This window comes from Symphalangus syndactylus, chromosome 10, assembly GCF_028878055.3.
Source record: "Symphalangus syndactylus isolate Jambi chromosome 10, NHGRI_mSymSyn1-v2.1_pri, whole genome shotgun sequence".
In the NCBI taxonomy this organism is placed as follows: domain Eukaryota; kingdom Metazoa; phylum Chordata; class Mammalia; order Primates; family Hylobatidae; genus Symphalangus; species Symphalangus syndactylus.
In genome coordinates this window covers 134,870,891-134,890,264 of record NC_072432.2, presented here as the reverse complement: position 1 = coordinate 134,890,264, position 19,374 = coordinate 134,870,891, and the positions used below count along the sequence as shown (strand labels likewise).

Sequence of the window (19,374 nt, the reverse complement as noted above, 5' to 3'; positions counted from 1 at the left end):
CTTCTCCCAACTCGCACTTTACCATACTTAGGAGCTTACATTTATAATTAGTTGACTAGCGGCTCTTTCCGTTCTCCAAAGGTCTGCTTTAATTACCACTGTACACATAATAGACATTCGATAAATATTTGTGGACTGGCAGAGTGGATGATTTGGGGCACCTTGCACATATACAACGTCAGGCACTTGCTACAGGAGAACTGAAGGAACTCCAAGGCCAAACCCAGCCCTGGCTGACCAGGAATGCAGGGTCCTGACAAGACTTACTCCACACGCAGACAGGAAGGGTGGCACAGGGGCCGGCCCAGAGGAACTCACTGGGAGAACCAGTTCCCACGGAACAAAGCCATCCCAGCCGGGTATGCGGAGGAGATGGCCTAGAGTTGGTCCTGGAGGAATGTGGAGGAGAGGGAGGCCTGTCCGGCAAGAGGGCTCAGCGCCAAACCACAGGCAGCCAAGGGGAGGAATGATGGAGAGGCAGGTGCAGACAGACTGCATGGGGTTCAGCTGGCAGGAGGAGGAAGCTGGCTTTTGGATTTTAAAAGTAAATAACAGGCCAGGCGCCTGTTAGTGGCTCCCACCTGTAATCCCAACACTTTGGGAGGCCAAGGTGGCAGATCACTTCAGGTCAAGAGTTTGAGAACAGCCTGGCCAGCATGGTGAAACCCCGTGTCTACTAAAAATATAAAAACTACCCGGGCGTGGTGGCAGGTGCCTGTAATCCCAGCTACTTGGGAAGCTGAGGCAGGAGAATCGCTTGAACCCAGGAGGCAGAGGTTGCAGTGAGCCGAGATCAAGCCACTGCACTCCAGCCTGGGCAACAGAGCATGACTCCGTTGCAAAAAAAAAAAAAAAAATTAGCTGGACGTGGCCGGGCGTGGTGGCTCACGCCTGTAATCCCAGCACTTCGGGAGGCCGAGGCGGGCGGATCACAAGGTCAGGAGATTGAGACCATCCTGGCTAACACAGTGAAACCCCGTCTCTACTAAAAATACAAAAAAAAAAATTAGCCGGGGGTGGTGGCGGGCGCCTGCAGTCCCAGCTACTTGGGAGGCTGAGGCAGGAGAATGGCATGAACCTGGGAGGCGGAGCTTGCAGTGACCCGAGATCGCACCACTGCACTCCAGCCTGGGCGACAGAGAGAGACTCCGTCTCAAAAAAAAAAAAAAAAAAAAAAAAAATTAGCCGGGCGTGATGGCGCTGCCTGTAATCCCAGCTACTCAGGAGGCTGAGGCAGGAGAATCGCTTGAACCTAGAAGATGGAGGCTGCAGTGACCCGAGATCGCACCTGTCTCAGCTGAGAGACTGTCTCAAAAAAAAAAAAAAAAGAAAAAGAAAACATATGGGAAGTGCTTCAGGGCATTGGTCTGGGAAAAGATTTTATGGATAAGACCTCAAAAGTACAGTTAACAGAGGCAAAAGTAGACAAATGAGATTATATCAAACTAAAAAGCTTCTGCACAGCAAAAGAAAAAACAGAATAAACCTATGGAACCTATGGAGACAACTTATGGAATGGGAGAAATTATTTGCAAACTATCCATCCAACAAGGGATTAATATCAAGAATATGCAAGGAACTCAAATAACTCAACAGCAAAAAAATAAATAATCCAATTTTTTAAATGGGCAAATGATTTGAACAGGAATTTCTCAGACGTACAGATGGCCAACAAGTATATGATAAAATGTTCAATATCACTAATCATCAGACAAATGCAAATCAAAACCACAATGAGATATCATCTCACCACAGTTAAAATGGCTACTATCAGAAAGACAAAAAGTAACAAATGAAGGCAAGGATGTGGAGAAAGGGGAACTCTACACACTATTGGTGGGAAAGTAAATTAGCACAGCCATTATGGAAAATAGTATGGAGGTTCCTTGAAAAACCACAAATAAGGCTAGAGCGGTAGCTCACACCTGTAATTTCAGCAGGTTGGGAGGCTGAGGCAGGTGGATCACCTGAGGTCAGGAGTTCGAGACCATCCTGACCAACATGGCAAAACCCCGTCTCTGCTGAAAACATAAAAATTAGCTGGGTGTGGTGGCATGCACCTGTAATCCCAGCTACTTGGAGGCTGAAGCAGGAGAACTGCTTGAACCCAGGAGGCGGAGGTTGCAGTGAGCTGAGATCATGCCACTGCACTCCAGCCTGGGTGACAGAGCAAGACTCCATCTCAAAAAAAAATAAAACTATAAATAGAACTACCGTATGATCCATCAATCCCACTATTGGGTATCTATCCAAAGGAAAGGAAATCAGTTTATCAAAGAGATATGGACACCCTCATGTTTACTGCAGCACTATTCACAATAGCCAAAATATGGAGTCAACCTAAATGTCCATCAATGAACAAATGAACAAAGAAAATGTGGTACACAGACACAATGTACTCTCTGTCATCTGTGGCAACATGGATGAGCCTGGAGGGCATTACATTAAGGGAATTAAGCCAGGCCCACAGAGATAAATACCACATGTTCTCACTCATCTGTGGGAGCTAATAAAAAACTGATTTCAGTTGGGTAAAGTCTGTTGGCTGACACCTGTTAATCCCAGCACTTTGAGAGGCTGAGGTGGGAGGATCACTCGTGTCCAGGAATTCCAGACCAGCCTGGGCAACAGACAGACCTCCTATCTACAAAAAATCAAAAATTAGCCAGGCACACCTGTAGTCCCAGCTACTCAGGAGGCTGAGGCAGAAGGATCATTTGAGCCCAGGAGGTCAAGGCTGCAGTGAGCCATGATGGCACCACTGCACTCAGCCTGGATGACAGATTCAGACCCTATCTCCAAAGAAATTAAAAATTAAAAAAAAAAAAAAAAAAAGGCCAGGCGCAGTGGCTCATGCCTGTAATCCCAGCACTTTGGGAGGCCGAGGCAGGCAGACTGCCTGAAGTCAGGAGTTCAAGACCAGCCTGGCCAACATGGTAAAACCCTGTCTCTACTAAAAACACAAAAATTAGCCAGGCATGGTGGTGCACGGCTATAATCTCAGCTACTTGGGAGGCTGAGGCTGGCGAATCGCTTGAACCCGGGAGACACCAGTTGCAGTGAGCCAAGATTGTGCCACTGCACTCCAGCTTGGGCAACAGAGCAAGACTCCATCTCACACACACACACAAAAAAAGCTGATCTCGGCTAGGCTTGGTGGTTCCCACCTATAATCCCAGCACTTTGGGAGGCTGAGATGGGGGGGGGGGGGTGGATCACCGAAGTTCAGGAGTTCAAGACCAGCCTGGACAACATGGTGAAACCCCATCTCTACTAAAAATACAAAAATTAGCCGGGTGTGGTGGCAGGCACCTGTAATCTCAGCAACTTCGGAGGCTGAGGCAGGAGAATCACTTGAACCTGGGAGGCAGAGGTTGCAGTGAGCCAAGATCGCACCATTGCACTCCAGCCTGGGTGACAAGAGCAAAACTCCGTCTCCAAAAAACAACAACAAAAAAACTGATCTCACAGTAGAAAGTAGAATAGTGGTCACCAGAGGCAGGAAAGGGTGGGGGGGGTGGGGGGAGTTTTGGAGGGAAATAGGGAGAGACTGGTTAATGGGTACAAAATTACAGTTAGGTGGAATAAGTTATAGTATTCTATAGAACAACAGGGTGACTGCAGTGAATAAAGCTTTATTGTATATTTCAGGCCGGACATAGTGCCTCACGCTTATAATCCAAGCACTTTGGGTGGCTGAGGTGGGCGGATCACCTGAGGTCAGGAGTTTGAGACCAGAGTGGCCAACATGGTGAAACCCCATTTCTGCTAAAAATACAAAAATTAGCCAGGCATGGTGGTGCACACCTGTAATTCCAGGTACTCAGGAGGCTGAGGCAGGAGAATCACTTGAACTCAAGAGGCGGAGGTTGCAGTGAGCCGAGATCGCACTACTGCACTCCAGCCTGGGCAACAGTGCAAGGCTCTGTCTCCGGAAAAAAAAAAAAAATTATTGTATATTTCAAAATAGCCAGAAGAAAGAATTTTGACTGTTTCCAACAAAAAGGATAAGTGTTTCAAGTGATGAACATGCCAATTACCCCGATTTGATCATTACACATTATGTATCAAAATATCACACTGTACCCCATAAATATGTACAATTATTATGTGTCAATTAAAAATAAAAACAGGCCAGGTTCAATGACTCATGGCTGTAATCCCAGCACTTTGAGAGGTCAAGGCAGGAAGATCACTTGAGGCCAGGAGTTCTAGACAAGCCTGGACAACATTGTGAGGCCACCATCACTACAAAAAATAAAAAAAACCTCAGCAGAGGCCAGGTCCCATGGCTCAGGCCTGTAATCCAAACATTTTGAGAGGCAAAGATGGGAAGACGGCTTGAGGATGGGAGTTTGAGACAAGCCTGGGCAACATAGCAAGACCCCATCTCTACAAAATTAAAAAAAAAATTAATTATTTGAAATATGGATTTTCATCACCATTCTAAACGAAATTCTCACTTTCATGTGGATCTGCTTATTTTTTGCCATGCAGTATTGCAAGCAATACTGGGAAGACATCATAATTAGCAAATATTTTAAATACACTTTTATTTTTTTTTGAGACAGGGTCTCATTCTGTCGCCCAGGCTGGAATGCAGTGACACTATCTCGGCTCACTGCAACCTCTGCCTCCTGGGTTCAAGCAATTCTCCTGCCTCAGCCTCCTGAGTAGCTGAAGTTACAAGCACGCACTACCACACCAGCTAATTTTGTATTTTTAGTAGAGATGAGGTTTCACCATGTTGGCCAGGCTCGTCTCAAACTCCTGACCTCAAGTGATCCTCCTGCCTCAGCCTCCCAAAGTGCTGGGATTACAGGCGTGAGCCACTGTGCCCAATATTTTAAATAATTTTTTGAAAATGGTTTTGAAACAAGGTCTCACTCTGTCACCCAGGCTAGAGTGCAGTGGCACAATCATAGCTCACTACAGCCTCAAACTCCTGGACAAGCAATCCTCCCACATCAGCCTCCAATGTAGTGGGACTACAGGTATGCACCATGGCTGCCTAAGTTTTGTTTTGTTTTTTGTTTTTTGTTTTTTTTTTTTGAGACGGAGTCTCACTCTGTTGCCTAGGCTGGAGTGCAGTAGCGCAATCTTGGCTCACTGCAACCTCCACCTCATGGGTTCAAGCGATTCTTCTGCCTCAGCCTCCCAAGTAGCTGAGACTAAAGGTACGTGCCACCAAGCCTGGCTAATTCTTTGTATTTTTAGTAGAGATTGGGTTTCACAGTATTAGCCAGGATGGTCTCAATATCCTGACCACGTGATCCACCTGCCTCAGCCTCCCAAAGTGCTGAGATTACAGGTGTAAGCCACCACGCCCAGCTGGCTGCCTAATTTTTAAAACTTTTTTGTAGAGACGAGGTCTTGCTATGTTGCCCAGGCTGCTCTTGAACTACTGGCCTCAAGGAATTAAAATATTTTAAACTATTTATTTAGTCTCATCCTTTAAATTTTCCTATTTCTATATGTTTTATAACATATCAGTATATATTAGTACATGATATTCTACTGTTACCATATATATATAATAGAGATTAAGAGCTTAACTTTATTTTACTATTTATTTAGGTGACATAGTCAATAAAACATGGAGACCACTAACCTGGAGTCAGCTCAGAAGTCCTGAAGCCCTCTTCCCAGTCCCCCTATTCACTGTCCCAAGATGACCAAAGCCAAAGGTGAGCCTTTGGCCCAGCAGGATCAGAGAAAGTGGAGGCAGTGAGGAGGGAGCCTGGCTCCCCGCCCCTCCCCAAGCTGTACAGAGGGCCTACCTGATTGTGCCATCGGATGACATTTCCAAATCCCCCTGTCCCAAGGCGCTCTTTCATTTCCCAGGCCCCACATGTCTGCGTTGTCAGGGAAGGTGACCAGCTCATACTGATGTCGTGCTAACTCTATAAGCAATTTGGGATGGGGAAAAAAGGTTAGAATTAAGAAAAAAAACGGAGCTCAAAGGGATGGAGAAGGCAAGAGATACCACCGCTCTTGAATGGGAGAGAAGAAAAATACAACTGGTTTTTTACTTTGTAAAGAAACCAGCGTGTTTGGTTTGTCCAAACTTTGTGGCAAACTTTTGTCCCTCTTACCCTCCCCCATCCGGTTGCTGTGGCATCAGGCAGGGAAGAAAGTCACCGAGCGAGGCGATGCCCACGCCCTTGCCCTAGCGAGGGGATCCCCAGCTGACTTCACCAGGGGCGCCCGGGCCTGCCCGCCTTCTGCCCAAGGTGGCAGGGACAGAACCGACTTCTGGGCGTCCCCGCGGTCACGTGTTTCTTTACAATGTTCCCATAAATCGCAGGTTTCCCTCAAAGCCACCCACCTCCAAGAAGCCACCCCAGCGAGGGCTGTTTCTCCCGGCTTCCCGAACTCCAACCCGCACAATGAAACGCTCCCTAGTCCGCAAGCTGCGACTTTCCAGCGGCACAGAGGGGTCTTCTGGGCCTTGCAGGCAGCGGGGCGGCGGGGCCTGCAGGTGGCACCAGGGCCGCACCCACGAGGGGGACTCACCTGTCGGCAGGGACGCGGGGCAGGGGGCGGGCTCCCCGGGGCGGGGAAGGCGGGGCTGGGGCGGCTAAACCCGGGGCTCTCACACCCCCCTGAAAACATTAAAATGCGGGAATCTTAACGCGGGTAGCGCGGCGCAACTTCCTCAAACACTTCCTGCTCTGACGTCACGGAGCACGTGGGCCGCGGCCGCTCTTAAAGAAGCCGCTCGGGGCGCGAGGCGGACCAGGTCCGGATGCTGCGAGTGCTGTGGGCCAGGTGGGCCTGTCCCGGGACCCCCGACCGGGCGACTCCCCTGGGGCGGGGGTGGCGTGTGGTCTCTAGAAAACTGAGGGAAAGTAGACAGACCGTGCTCACCGATTTAAAAGAACAGCCCTGAAATGACCCCCGTTACACTCTGTTCTCTTTAGACAAGTGACTTCCACCTGGAGCGGTTTCTGGGCCCGGGCATGGGGATTTCCTCACCGGCCCCCTAGGCTTTCACCTCGGTGGAATTTCCTGCGCCCCCGCTGGGATGAATTAGGGACTGTTGGCTAGAACTGCCCTTGCCGCCCACCCTACTGCGGGCGCTCCCCTGTCTGGGGGGTGCTTGGCTGGGTGTGGAGAAGGATCAATCACAGCTGACTCCTCAGAGGTGACAGCACCTGCCCTCTTAAAAACAAGAAAAGACCTAGCAGTGTGAAGCCAAACTGCACCCCCAGCCCCGGTGACATGAGGAAACCGTGAGGCGCTCAGCCTGAGGTTCATCGTTCATCTCCTTCCTGCTTGGAATCAGAATGTCCTCACTGCTGAGTTTCTCCGTTCTATGGGATTACATTAGTGGACAAAGGAGGTGTGTGTGTTTGTGTTGGTATATTTTATTCAAGCAGGAAAAACTACCAAAGGAACCTGAAGATGATAATAGCTCACATCTATAGAGTGCTTACACAGTGCAGCGCTCTGTTGTAAATCTCAGTACTTAGATTTCCTTATTCAATCCTCATTGTAAATTAGACAAGACTGCATTATTATTATCTCGCTCTGTCACCCAGGCTGAAGTGCAGTGGTGTGATCACAGCTCACTGCAGCCTCCAACTCCTGGGCTCAAGTGATTCTCCTGACTACAGGTGCGCAGCTGCCGTACCTGGTGGCGGGGTCTCACTCACTGTGTTGCCCAGGCTAGTCTCGAACTCCTGGGCTCAGGGGATCCACCCGCCTGGGCCTCCCAAAGTGTTGAGATTACAGGCTGTGAGCCACTGCACCTGGTCTGCATTATTATTATTTCCAAGGTACATGGCTGCTACGTAGATGAGCTGATACTCAAACCCTAGCAACTAGTTCCCAGGTTCTTTTTTTCTTTGTTTGTTTTGTTTTGAGAAGGAGTCTCACTCTGTCGCCCAGGCTGGAGTGCAGTGGCGTGATCTCAGCTCACTGCAAGCTCTGCTTCCTGGGTTCACGCCATTCTCCTGCCTCAGCCTCCTGCGTAGCTGGGACTACAGGTGCCCACCACCGCACCCGGCTAATTTTTTGTATTTTTAGTAGAGACGGGGTTTCAACGTGGTCTTGATCTCCTGACCTCGTGATCTGCCCGCCCCGGCCTCCCAAAATGCTGGGATTACAGGCGTGAGCCACCGCGCCCGGCTGGTTCCCAGGTTCTTAATCCGTAGCTAAAAGTAGCATGTTAAGAAGTTCAGAAGGAGGCAAACTGGATTTTGAATCCAGATACTGCTGTTGACTACCTCTGAGGCACGGGGGCTGGTTACTTAAACACTCTGAGCACCTATTTCCTCTTTTGAAATGTAGGCAATATTAGGTTGAATTGCATTTAATTGTCATTTTCTGGAAATTGAAAACAGCCAAAACATCCGTGACAAAGATCAGCAGTTTCATCTGCTTCATTGTAATAGCAGGGGGACAGGCGGGCTCATAGAAAGTCATAGAAAGGAGGCCACCCCAGAATTGTTGTGAGGGACAAATGAGGTATTGATAGCAGCAGTGCCTGACAGCCCTGGGGTTGAAGTTAACTCAGGGACAGATCTCAACCCAAACATACGGGTCAATGGTGTCCAGGGCTGTGCTAGGCACACTGGCTGCTCGGTTTCTCTCCTCTCCCCTCTCCCCTCTCCTTCTTTCTCTTTTTCTTTTTCTCTCTCTCTCTTTTCCTTCCTTCCTTCCTTCCTCCTCCCCTCCCCTCCCCTTCCCTTCCCTTCCCGGCTACTTAGTTTCTTTCTTTTCCTTCCTTCCTTCCTTCCTCTCTCTCTTTCTCCTTCCTTCTTTCCTTTCCTTTTTCTCCCCTTCCCTCCCCTCCCCTCCCCTTCCCTTCCTTTCCCTTCCCGGCTGCTCGCTTTCTTTTTTTTCTTTCCTTTCTTTCCTTTTCTTTCTTGACAGGGCCTTTCTCTATCGCCCACTTTGGAGTATAGTGGCAGGATCACGGCTCACTGCAGCCGCCTTGACCTCCTGGGTTCAAGGGGTCCTCCCGCCTCAGCCTCCCCACTAGCTGGGATTACAGGCACGTGCCACCATGACCAGCTAATTTTTAAATTTTATTTTGTTGAGATGGGATCTCACTATGTTGCTCAGACTTGGCTCGAACTCCTGGCCTCAAAGCAATCCTCCCGCCTTGGCCTCCCTAAGTGTTGGGATTACAGATGTGAGCCACCGCTCCTGGCCTGGTATTTCTTGATTACTCCCAGCTAAATGGCAAGCTCAGCCTCAAGGCCGGAAGCAACAGGAACATGAGTAAATAGTTTTAACACATATAGAATAGTGACTGCATTGTCTAAGTGCAATATAAGTGTTTGCTTAATAAGTAAATTTTTTAAATAAAATATTTATTGGCCAGGTGAGGTGGCTCATGCCTGTAATCCCAGCACTTTGGGAGGCCGAGGCAGGCAGATCACTTGAGGTCAGGAGTTCAAGACTAGCCTGGCCAACATAGTGAAACCCCGTCTCTACTAAAAATACAAAAATTAGGCCGGGCACAGTGGCTTACGCCTGTAATGCCAGCACTTTGGGAGGCCGAGGCGGGCAGATCACTAGGTCAGGAGATCAAGACCATCCTGGCCAATATGGTGAAACGCCATCTCTACTAAAAATACAAAAAAATTAGTTGGGCGTGGTGGCACGTGCCTGTAATCCAAGCTACTCGGGAGGCTGAGGCAGGAGAATCACTTGAACCCAGAAGGCAGAGGTTGCAGTGAGCCGAGATTGTGCCATTGCACTCCAGCCTGGGCGACAAGAGCGAAACTCCGTCTGAAAAAAAAAAAAAAAATTATTGAGCACCTATATGTGCTGGGAACTGTGGAGAGTCTATTTCCAGTACGATGTCATAAAAGGTTTCTCTTTAATCCTGTCATCTCTGAAAAACACTGTCCCTGAGAAACTTACCAAGACGTCCGCTAATATGCCAAAAGTTTACTCTGAACTCCTGTAATTTGAATCCTCATTTTGCTCAGCTCAAAATAACTTGGCTTTCAACTGAACATAAATCTCTCTGATAAGGTCACGTATTACTAGGCTTTTTTTTTCTTCGATTAATCATGGCCCAGGAAGGGGCCTCTGGGTTTTATCATATTCCAAGATATTTATTATCTTAAGCTCAATTTTCTATCCAGATAAGACATGTTTAGATATCTCTGCCTGCATCTGGTTTCTGTCCTGCTCTGGAGACATGAGCAGACTGTTTATAAAAGATATTTTCAGATTCAGCAGAAAAATGTCCCTTTTTCTTCCTGCTTTGAGGCTGAGTGTGCTATTTAGCTGTGCTATAGGGAAATCAAGAAATACTGACCAGCCAGAGTGCCTAGCTCAGCCCAGGGCATTACTGACCCAGGGGATCCAAGCAATGGAATGAGAGCTCATCAGAGGCATTTAGAATCTTACTGGGTTCTTAAGACCCACAGAGAGCCATCAAGTCAGGGCAAAGACCAGGCAATATAAAATCACACACGAATTTGTTCTGCAGTAATTAGTACCACAGTACAGTACCGTTACAGGAAAGGGGTCCCGATCCAGACCCCAAGAGAGGGTTCTTGGATCTCGCACAAGAAAGAATTCAGGGCGAGTCAGTAAAGTGAAAGCAAGTTTATTCAGAAAGTAGGGGCCAGGCGTGGTGGCTCACGCCTGTAATCCCAGCACTTTGGGGGGCAGGCGGATCATGAGGTCAGGAGATGGAGACCATCCTGGCTAACACGGTGAAACCCCGTCTCTACTAAATATACAAAAAATTAGCAGGGCGTGGTGGCGGGCGCCTGTAGTCCCAGCTACTCAGGAGGCTGAGGCAGGAGAATGGTGCGAACCCAGAAGGTGGATCTTGCAGTGAGCCGAGATCACGCCAGTGTACTCCAGGCTGGGCGTCAGAGCGAGACTCTGCCTCAAAAAAAAAAAAAAAACAAAAAGAAAAGAAAAGAAGGTAAAGGAATAACAGAACGGCTACTCCTTAGAGCAGCCCCTGAGGGCTGCTGGTTGCCCATGTTTATGTTTATTTCTTTATGCTAAACAAGGGGTGGATTATTCATGCCTCCCTTTTTTAGACCACATAGGGTAACTTCCTGATGTTGCCATGGCATTTGTAAACTGTCATGGCGCTGGTGGGAGTATAACAGTGAGGATGACCAGACGTCACTCTCATGGCCGTCTTGGTTTTGGTGGGTTAGAGCCGGCTTCTTTACTGAAATCTGTTTTATCTGCAGGGTCTTTATGACCTATATCTTGTGCTGACCTCCTATCTCATTCTGTGACTTAGAATGCCTTAACAATCTGGGAATGCAGCCCAGTAGGTCTCAGCCTCATTTTACCCAGCTCCTATTCAAGATGGAGTTGCTCTGGTTCAAATGCTTCTGGCAGTACTAGTGATAAGGATAAGGTTTCTGAGCACTGTTAAATTTAAAATGAAATCTTGTTCCCAGAGTAAGTCAAAGATAACTGTCTTCTTACTCAGTCTGTCATCCACTGATTAAATTCTTCTCTCTCACCTGATGGCAGTGAAGCAAAGCAGCACTGAGCTCCTCCAAGTAAAGAAAGAATTGTTTTCTGTACAACCTGGAGCTGGATCATAGAAGGAGAAGACAGCTTGAAAGACAGAAGGCCGTACGGCAGACCACAGAGGATGGGGAGGATTTCCCCCAGCATCCCCAGCCCCCACAGTCAGCTCTGGTTCAGCGATTTCAGCAACTCTTTCATGACCCATCTGATTTTGTTTTATCCCAGCCCTGCAGAGAAAGGACTCTGCAGGTCAGGACTTGCTTCTTCAACAAACAAAAACTCCTCTGCCAGAAAAGTTGGAGAAACTAGTTTAGAAAGTCGGAGGATGTGAAGAAGTCTGCCTTTGTTCTGGGGACCTTGGTGGGAGATGAGTGTGGGCTGGTGGAGACGAGGGTGAGAATGAACCTTGCCGCAGACCCTTTGGGCTCCATGAAGAGCTGGCTGCAGAAGAGGAAGGAAAGGAAATTGGCCAGCTGCTGTCTCTGTGACTGGACCTGGGCCAATCAAGAAACTGAGAGGAGCAGGGCCAGCCAGGCTGTTGTGCCTTAAACTTAGGCAGAAACAAGGAAAGGCAAGGATTTGGGGTTCTGAGTCACCCTCTCTGGAGGAACAAGAGCTTAGAGGAGGAAATCACTTTTTGAGCTCCCTTTACTTTTACACACACATGTTTTTATTCCAGTAAATTGAAATTAAAGAGGAAGAAGTCATGAAAGGGCAGCTGCCACCTCAGGCCGTGGTGGCGGAGACAAAGGATATGGGCTGGTGTAGATGTCTGAGAAACCAACAGGTATGCTTTTCAGCTTACCTTGGTTCTGAGCTCCTGCTTTTGACCTATGGGCTGTGTTGCAACTCAGCTGCCAGACTCCAGTCCTTCCTGGGCTCAGGCCTCTCGCTGCACTTCCCCTTGTCAGTGGTGCCTGGCCCTCCTACCTGCCTGTCCCAACTTTTCCTTTCTGCAGGAGTCTGCTGGTGACTATCCGGGAGGCCAGATCACTGTAGGAGACCAGAATATGCCACCCAAAATAGGCTTCTTTGGCATATGGATTATTCTGAGAAACAGCAACCGAAGAAGCAGCTCTGAAAGCAGAGTAAAAATGACCCTTTTGCCCGGGTGTGGTGTTGTGCACCTGTAGTCCCATCTATCCCAGAGGCTGAGGCAAGAGGATCACTTGAGTCTAGGAGTTCACAATCAGCCTGGGAAACACAGCAAGAACCTATCTTTACTTAGAAAATGAAAGGGCTAGTCACAATGGCTCATGCCTGTAATCCCAACACTTTGGGAGGCCGAGTGGGGTGGATCACCTGAGGTCAGGGGTTTGAGACCAGCCTGACCAACATGGTGAAACCCCATCTCTACTAAAAATACAAAAATTAGCTGGGCGTGGTGGCGAGCACCTGTAATCCCAGCTACTCGGGAGGCTGAGGCAGGAGAATCACTTGAACCCGGGAGGCAGAGGTTGCAGTAAACAGAGATGGCGCCATTGCACTCCAGCCTGGGTGACAAGAGTAAAACTCCATCTCAAAAAAAAAAAATGTTTAAGGCCGGGCATGGTGGCTCACACCTGTAATCCCAGAACTTTGGGAGGCTGAGACAGGTGGATCACCTGAGGCCAGGAGTTCAAGACCAGCCTGACCAACATGGTGAAACCCTGTCTCTACTAAAAATACAAAAATTAGCCGGGCATGGTAGTGGGCACCTGTAATCCCAGCTACTTGGGAAGCTGAGACAGGAGAGTCTCTTGAACTAGGGAGGCGGAGGCTGCAGTGAACTGAGATCGTGCTACTGCACTCCAGCCTGGGCGACAGAGTGAGACTCAAAAAATTAAATTAAATTAAATTAAATATTTTTAAAGCTACCCTTTTGTAAGGGTAGCTGTAAGGGAAATTTACATCTATAAAAACATCTCTCTGCTGTTTTCTGTTACTCTCAGCAACAACAAAAAACATCTCTTGCCAGGCATAGTGGCTCATGCCTATAATCCCAGCACATTGGGAAGCCCAGGCAGGAGGACTGCTTGAGCCCAAGAGTTTGAGACCAGCCTGGGCAATATAGGGAGACCCCATCTCTACAAAAAAATCAAAATATTAGCTGGGTGTGGTGTCATGCCTGTAGTCCCAGCTACTGGGGAGGCTGAGGTAGGAGGGTCACTTGAAATCAGGAGTTTGAGACCAGCAAGACCTCGTCTCTAATTAATTTTTAAAAATATAATTAATTAAAATTATAATTTTATAATTAATTATAAAAAATAAAATTAATTTTAAATAAAATATAATTATCTATATATACTTAAATACAAAAAAAAAAAACCAGCTGGGCGTGGTGGCTCACACCTGTAATCCCAGCGCTTTCAGAGGCCGAGGCAGATGGATCACCTGAGGTCAGGAGTTCGAAACCAGCCTGGCCAACATGGTGAAACCCCATCTCTACTAAAAATACAAAAATTATCCAGGCATAGTGGCAGGCGCCTGTAATCCCAGCTCCTCAGAAGGCTGAGGCAGGAGAATCGCTTGAACCCGGGAGGCAGAGGTTGCAGTGAGCGAAAATCGTGCCATTGCACTCCAGCCTGGGCAACAGGAGTGAAACTCCATCTCAAAAAACAAACAAACAAAAAAACACGTCTCCATTTATAAGGGTTTCTTTGTCCCTATACCAGGAAAAGAAGTGTGGCTCTAATGCACCAGAAACTCTAATCATTAGAGAAGACACCAACATAAATCTGCACTACAAACCTTAGCTTTATTTACCAAGCTTTTTCTGGACACCACCCCATAACTGTCCACCCCAACACTGTTCTTGCTTTGTTTCAACTGGAGATGGTATTTAAGCCCGAATTCTAAGCCACCCCTCTAGATTTTACTCATTTCTCTGGGTATCTCCTGTGTATACCTGAAATATACATGTTGTTAAACTTCCTTTTGTTTTTCTCTTGTTAATCTGCCATTTTGTTACAGGAGGTCCCAGCCGGGAACACAGAAAGGATATGGAGAAAATTATTATTCTGCCCCTACAGTTTTGGTGACCCAGATGGGATCTCTGGGACACCCTGCCTGCTCTACAATTGGGATCCCTGGAAAAGTGACAGAATCTGGCAACAGGTAAGAATGTGGTGTCGGCTGGGTGTGGTGGCTCACACCTGTAATCCCAGCACTTTGGGAGGCCAAGGCAAGTGAATCGCTTTAGCCCAGGAGTTTGGGACCAGCCTGGTCAAGATGGCAAGACCCCGTCTCTACTAAAAATACAAAAAATAGCCAGGCGTAGTGACTCACACTTGTAATCCCAGCACTTTGGGAGGACAAGGTAGCTGCATCACTTGAGCCCAGGAGTTTGAGACCACCCTGGGCAAGATGACAAGACCCTGTCTCTACTAAAAATACAAAAAATTAGCTGGGCGTAGTGGCTCATGCCTGTAATCTCAGCACTTCGGGAGGCCAAAGGCTGGTGGATCACTTGAGCCCAGGAGTTTGAGATCAGCCTGGCCAGCATGGCAAGACCCTGTCTCTACTAAAAATACAAAAAATTTAGCCAGGCGTGGTGGTGTTCACCTGTAGTCCCAGCTACTCGGGAAGCTGAGGCAGGAGGATCACTTGAGCCCGGAAAATCGAGGATGCAGTGAGCCGTGATTACGCTACTGCACTCTAGACTGGGCAATGAGCATGAAACCCTGTCTCAAAAGAATAAAAAAATAGGCCAGGCATGGTGGCTCATGCCTATAATCCCAGCACTTTGGGAGGCTGAGGCGGGTGGATCACGAGGTCAGGAGATCGAGGCCATCCTGGCTAACGCAGTGAAACCCCATCTCTACTAAAAATACAAAAAAATTAGCCGGGTGTGGTGGTGAGCGCCTGTAGTCCAAGCTACTCGGGAGGCTGAGGCAGGAGAATAGCGTGAACCCAGGAAGCAGAGCTTGCAGTGGGCCAAGATTGCGCCATTGTACTCCAGCCTGGGTGACAGAGTGAGACTCTGTCTCAAAAAAATAAATAAATAAATAAAAGAATGTGGTAGTTAGCACTCCTGGATCTGTGTGGTGTCAGTCAGGGGAGGAAAGTACAAGTTTCTCTTTTGTACCTTTTATTTCAAATTCACATTAGCAGGAGAAATCATTTGTAAGAATTAATTTTTTTGGACAGTGACTCTGGTGAAATGTGGTTTGGGATAACCATTGGTTATTGATCCTTTCACTCCCAGGGACAGCTATTACTTTCCTGTTTGTCTCCTTTTGTGTCCTAAAAACGTAGCGTGGCTATCCCACTGCTGGGGTGCCCAGATTATCCAGGCTGCCTGTGCAGGCAACCAACTGCCAGGTTGGGGACACCCCAGAATATGGCCAGCCAACCACCAGGTCAGGGACACCCAGGAATATAACCAGACAGAAAGAGAAATGGGCTGCATCCCATCCGTGACCAGTGTCTGCCAACCTACAATCATCAAAACTGTCAGAATCTAGTTCAAAGAGAGGTCATCAGCACAAAGTTGAGGACTGCAGCCCGGGACACACTTCCAAGTTGCCTTGGGGACTGCTCCAGGCAACAAAAGAGAGGCTCAAGTTTTTAAAGGAAAAAAATAACAAATCAGGAGAAGGAGAATTACAAAAGTTGTTTGTCAGGAATTCTCATTGGTTTACAGAAATAACCTCAGTTATTTTTATGAATAACATTGATGATTGGCTGTGCATTGTTGAACTACAGGGTGTATGGCATTTTATGGCTACTTGGTGACAGTTAGTCTAGAGCCCCCATAGCGAATGGCTGCTAGAGGTAATTATTTCACTCAAGGGGGAGAGGGACATGACTGGTGTTACATTTTAAATGCCTTTCTGGGTCTCATAATTTAAAGGAGCTTGCATTCCTCAAATGAAATATATTTCTTGGAAGGGGAGGTGAATAGGGTCTCACTGTCACCCAGGCTGGAGTGCAGTGGCGTGATCATGGCTCACTGCAGCCTCGACCTCCTCAGGCTTAAGCAATCCTCCCATCTCAGCCTCCTGAGTAACTGGGACTACAGGTGTACACCAGCACATCCAGCTAATATTTGTATTTTTTTGTAGAGGCAGGGTCTCACCATGTTGCCCAGGCTGGTCTCAAACCCCTGAGCTCAAGTGATCCATCTGCCCCAGCCTCCCAAAGTGCTGGGATTACAGATGTAGGCCATAACATCTAGCCAGATGAAATGATTTTTCTTTTTCTCATATCCTACCAACCATTGCCAGCTCTTGGGGTGTTTTCTAAGACTTTCTTCCCTTGGCTGTCTATGGGAGTGGCTCCCACAGTCTATGGAAAGGGCTGTATCTTTGCACCCTGTTTGGAGAGGCATCTCATTTCTGTGGCTAAGCCATAAAAGGCTCATTGGTTTTAAGTCCTAAGAGGCTTATGGCTTTGGTCTTCAGTCATTTGCTAAGTACACATTTTCTGTAAAAGAAAAAGGAAAAAAAAACTATTCAAATAGGAGTTCAATATTGCCAGGAATACTTAGTGTTTGTCCCAGAAGAATTTGATAATAAGATATGTGAAAGGATTTTTTTTTTTTTGAGACAGAGTCTTGCTCTGTCACCCAGGCTGGAGTGCAGTGGTGCATCTCAGCTCACTGCAACCTCCGCCTCCCGGATTCAAGCGATCCCCCTGCCTCAGCCTCCCGAGTAGCTGGAATTACAGACACGTACCACCACGTCTGGCTAATTTTTGTATTTTAAGTAGGGTTTAAAACGGGGTTTCACCATGTTGGTCAGGCTGGTCTCAAACTCCTGACCTCCTGATCCGCCTGCCTCGGCCTCCCAAAGTGCTGGGATTATAGGCATGAGCCACTGCACCCGGCCTTGAAAGGCTTTTTTTAAAGGAGCTCTATGGTCAGAAGTTGCAAGAAGCCAATATTCAGACCTTAGTAGGAGTTACTGTTTTAAGTCCTCTCTGTTCTGTTGAGCTGATCCTGCAGCTCCCATGGGAATGTCTCCATCGCCTGAAACTCCCTTCCTGAAGCCCTGCTGTCTATGTGCTTAATCAACTCTGTCACCTCCCTATGGGCGCAATTTTGCTGAGGATAATATGGGACTTTATTGGCTTCTTTGGGGAACTTGAGATCTCTCGACCCTGGCTCCCCTACAACCTCTTCTTTCCTGTTGCTCCTGTTTCTCCTTCCTTCTCTCATTTTCTCTCCACTTCTCTCTCTCTCTCTCTTTTTTTTTTTTTTGAGATGGAGTCTTACTCTGTTGCCCAGGCTGGAGTGCAGTGGCACAATCTCAGCTCATTGCAACCTCTGCCTCTGGGGTTCAAGCAATTCTCCTGCCTCAGCCTCCTGAGTAGCTGAGATTACGGACTCCTGCCACCATGCCTGGCTAATTTCTTGTATTTTTGAAGAGACAGGGTTTCGCCATGTTGTTCAGGCTGGTCTCGAGCTCCTGAGCTCAGGCAATCCACCCACCTTGGCCTCCCAAAGCACTAGGATTACGGGCGTGAGCCACTGAGCCCAGCCAATTAAACTCTTACTTTACTGCAATGCCGTGCTCTTCATTTGTGCAGCTGGCGGGAAGAACCTGTCAGGCAGTTATAAAAATAGGATAAAAGTATATAAATGAGCTTTTAACAATGATTATGATTTATCACATGTCTACTAAAAATGGTTTCCCAAATCTCTTTGGTAACTTATACTCAGGGTTTTGCTAAGTTAAGTTAAATTAAATGATAAATATTTACTGCATACCTAGATATTTTCCAAATAGAATAAAACATTGAAGCATTAATTGCTGAATATATGTCTGTCTACTCTTGGCTTCTTAGTACAAGAGACTCCAGGTGTTTGAGTGTGTTAGTAAACATATCCCATGCCACATTGAAAAACTGTGCTACAGGCTGGGCACAGTAGCTCATGCCTGTAATCCCAGCACTTTGGGAGGCCAAGGGGAGCAGATCACCTGAGGTCGGGAGTTTGAGACCAGCCTGACCAACCTGGAGAAACCCTGTCTCTACTAAAAATACAAAATTAGACATGGTGGCGCATGCCTGTAATCCCAGCTACTCAGGAGGCTGAGGCAGGAGAATCGCTTGAACCCGAGAGGCAGAGGTTGTGGTGGACCGAGATAGCGCCATTGCACTCCAGCCTGGGCAACGAGAGTGAAACTCCATCTCAGAAAAAAAAAAAAAGAAAGAAAGAAAAACTGGTATGAAAAAATATATGTTCTAAAAATTATAAAATGGTATATTCATAAATTTGCCTGTCTACAGAATGCTAGTGTGACAGTTCACGATTGCTTAATTTCTAGTGAAAACTAGAAATTTCTTAATGATTGCTTAATTTCTCAATGATTGCTTAGTTTCTAGTGAAAACCAGAAAGTGTAAAGAACAAAACTTGTATGCAAGGAAAATAGGATATGGGATTTCTGTAAGATAAGGTATGAAGCAGCTGGGCGCGGTGGCTCAAGCCTGTAATCCCGGGACTTTGGGAGGCCGAGGCAGGCGGATCATGAGGTCAGGAGATCTAGACCATCCTGGCTAACACGGTGAAACCCTGTCTCTACTAAAAATACAAAAAATTAGCCGGGCATGGTGGTGGGCACCTGTAGTCCCAGCTACTCGGGAGGCTGAGGCAGGAGAATGGCATGAACCCAGGAGTCGGAGCTTGCAGTGAGCAGAGATCGCGCCACTGCACTCCAATCCAGCCTGGGCGACAGAGCAAGACTCTGTCTCAAAAAAAAAAGAAAGAAAGAAAGACAAAAACTGAATGGAGCTAGGCATGGTGGGACGTGCCTGTAGTCCCAGCTACTCGAGAGGCCAAGGCAAGAGTATTGCTTGAGCCCAGGAGTTCGAGACCAGCTGGGGCAACATAGCAAGACTGTCTCAAAACAAAAATAAAACAAAAAAAACCGAATAGATTTAGAAAGTTAGAAAGAGAGAGAGAATCTTGTGTGATT

The 19,374-nt window shown here is 47.4% G+C and overlaps 2 protein-coding genes across 6 annotated transcripts in view; one reads left to right on the top strand and one right to left on the bottom strand.

The window, feature by feature from the left end:
• IKBKB (inhibitor of nuclear factor kappa B kinase subunit beta) overlaps positions 1 to 6,685 on the bottom strand; it is a 60,778-nt gene extending 54,093 nt beyond the window's left edge. For 2 of the 5 annotated variants that reach the window (XM_055296066.2, XM_063610968.1), the window contains exons 1-2: positions 6,329 to 6,684; positions 5,781 to 5,903 (exon numbers count right to left, since the gene is read on the bottom strand). In XM_055296066.2, coding sequence (XP_055152041.1) covers positions 5,781 to 5,885 — 105 coding nt within the window. In that variant the 5' untranslated portion in view covers positions 5,886 to 5,903; positions 6,329 to 6,684. Of the gene's footprint in view, positions 1 to 5,780; positions 5,904 to 6,328 lie in introns of all 5 variants that reach the window. The other 3 variants (XR_008660577.2, XM_055296067.2, XM_055296068.2) reach the window with 3 other exon arrangements.
• A 19-nt stretch (positions 6,686 to 6,704) lies between these two features.
• The window catches only part of PLAT (plasminogen activator, tissue type), a 101,374-nt gene continuing 88,704 nt past the window's right edge, over positions 6,705 to 19,374 (top strand). Inside the window, exons 1-4 of the mRNA XM_063610973.1 lie at positions 6,705 to 6,771; positions 6,924 to 7,345; positions 11,476 to 12,262; positions 14,428 to 14,571. The gene's annotated coding sequence lies outside the window, so the exon portion shown is untranslated. The remainder of the gene's footprint in view (positions 6,772 to 6,923; positions 7,346 to 11,475; positions 12,263 to 14,427; positions 14,572 to 19,374) is intronic.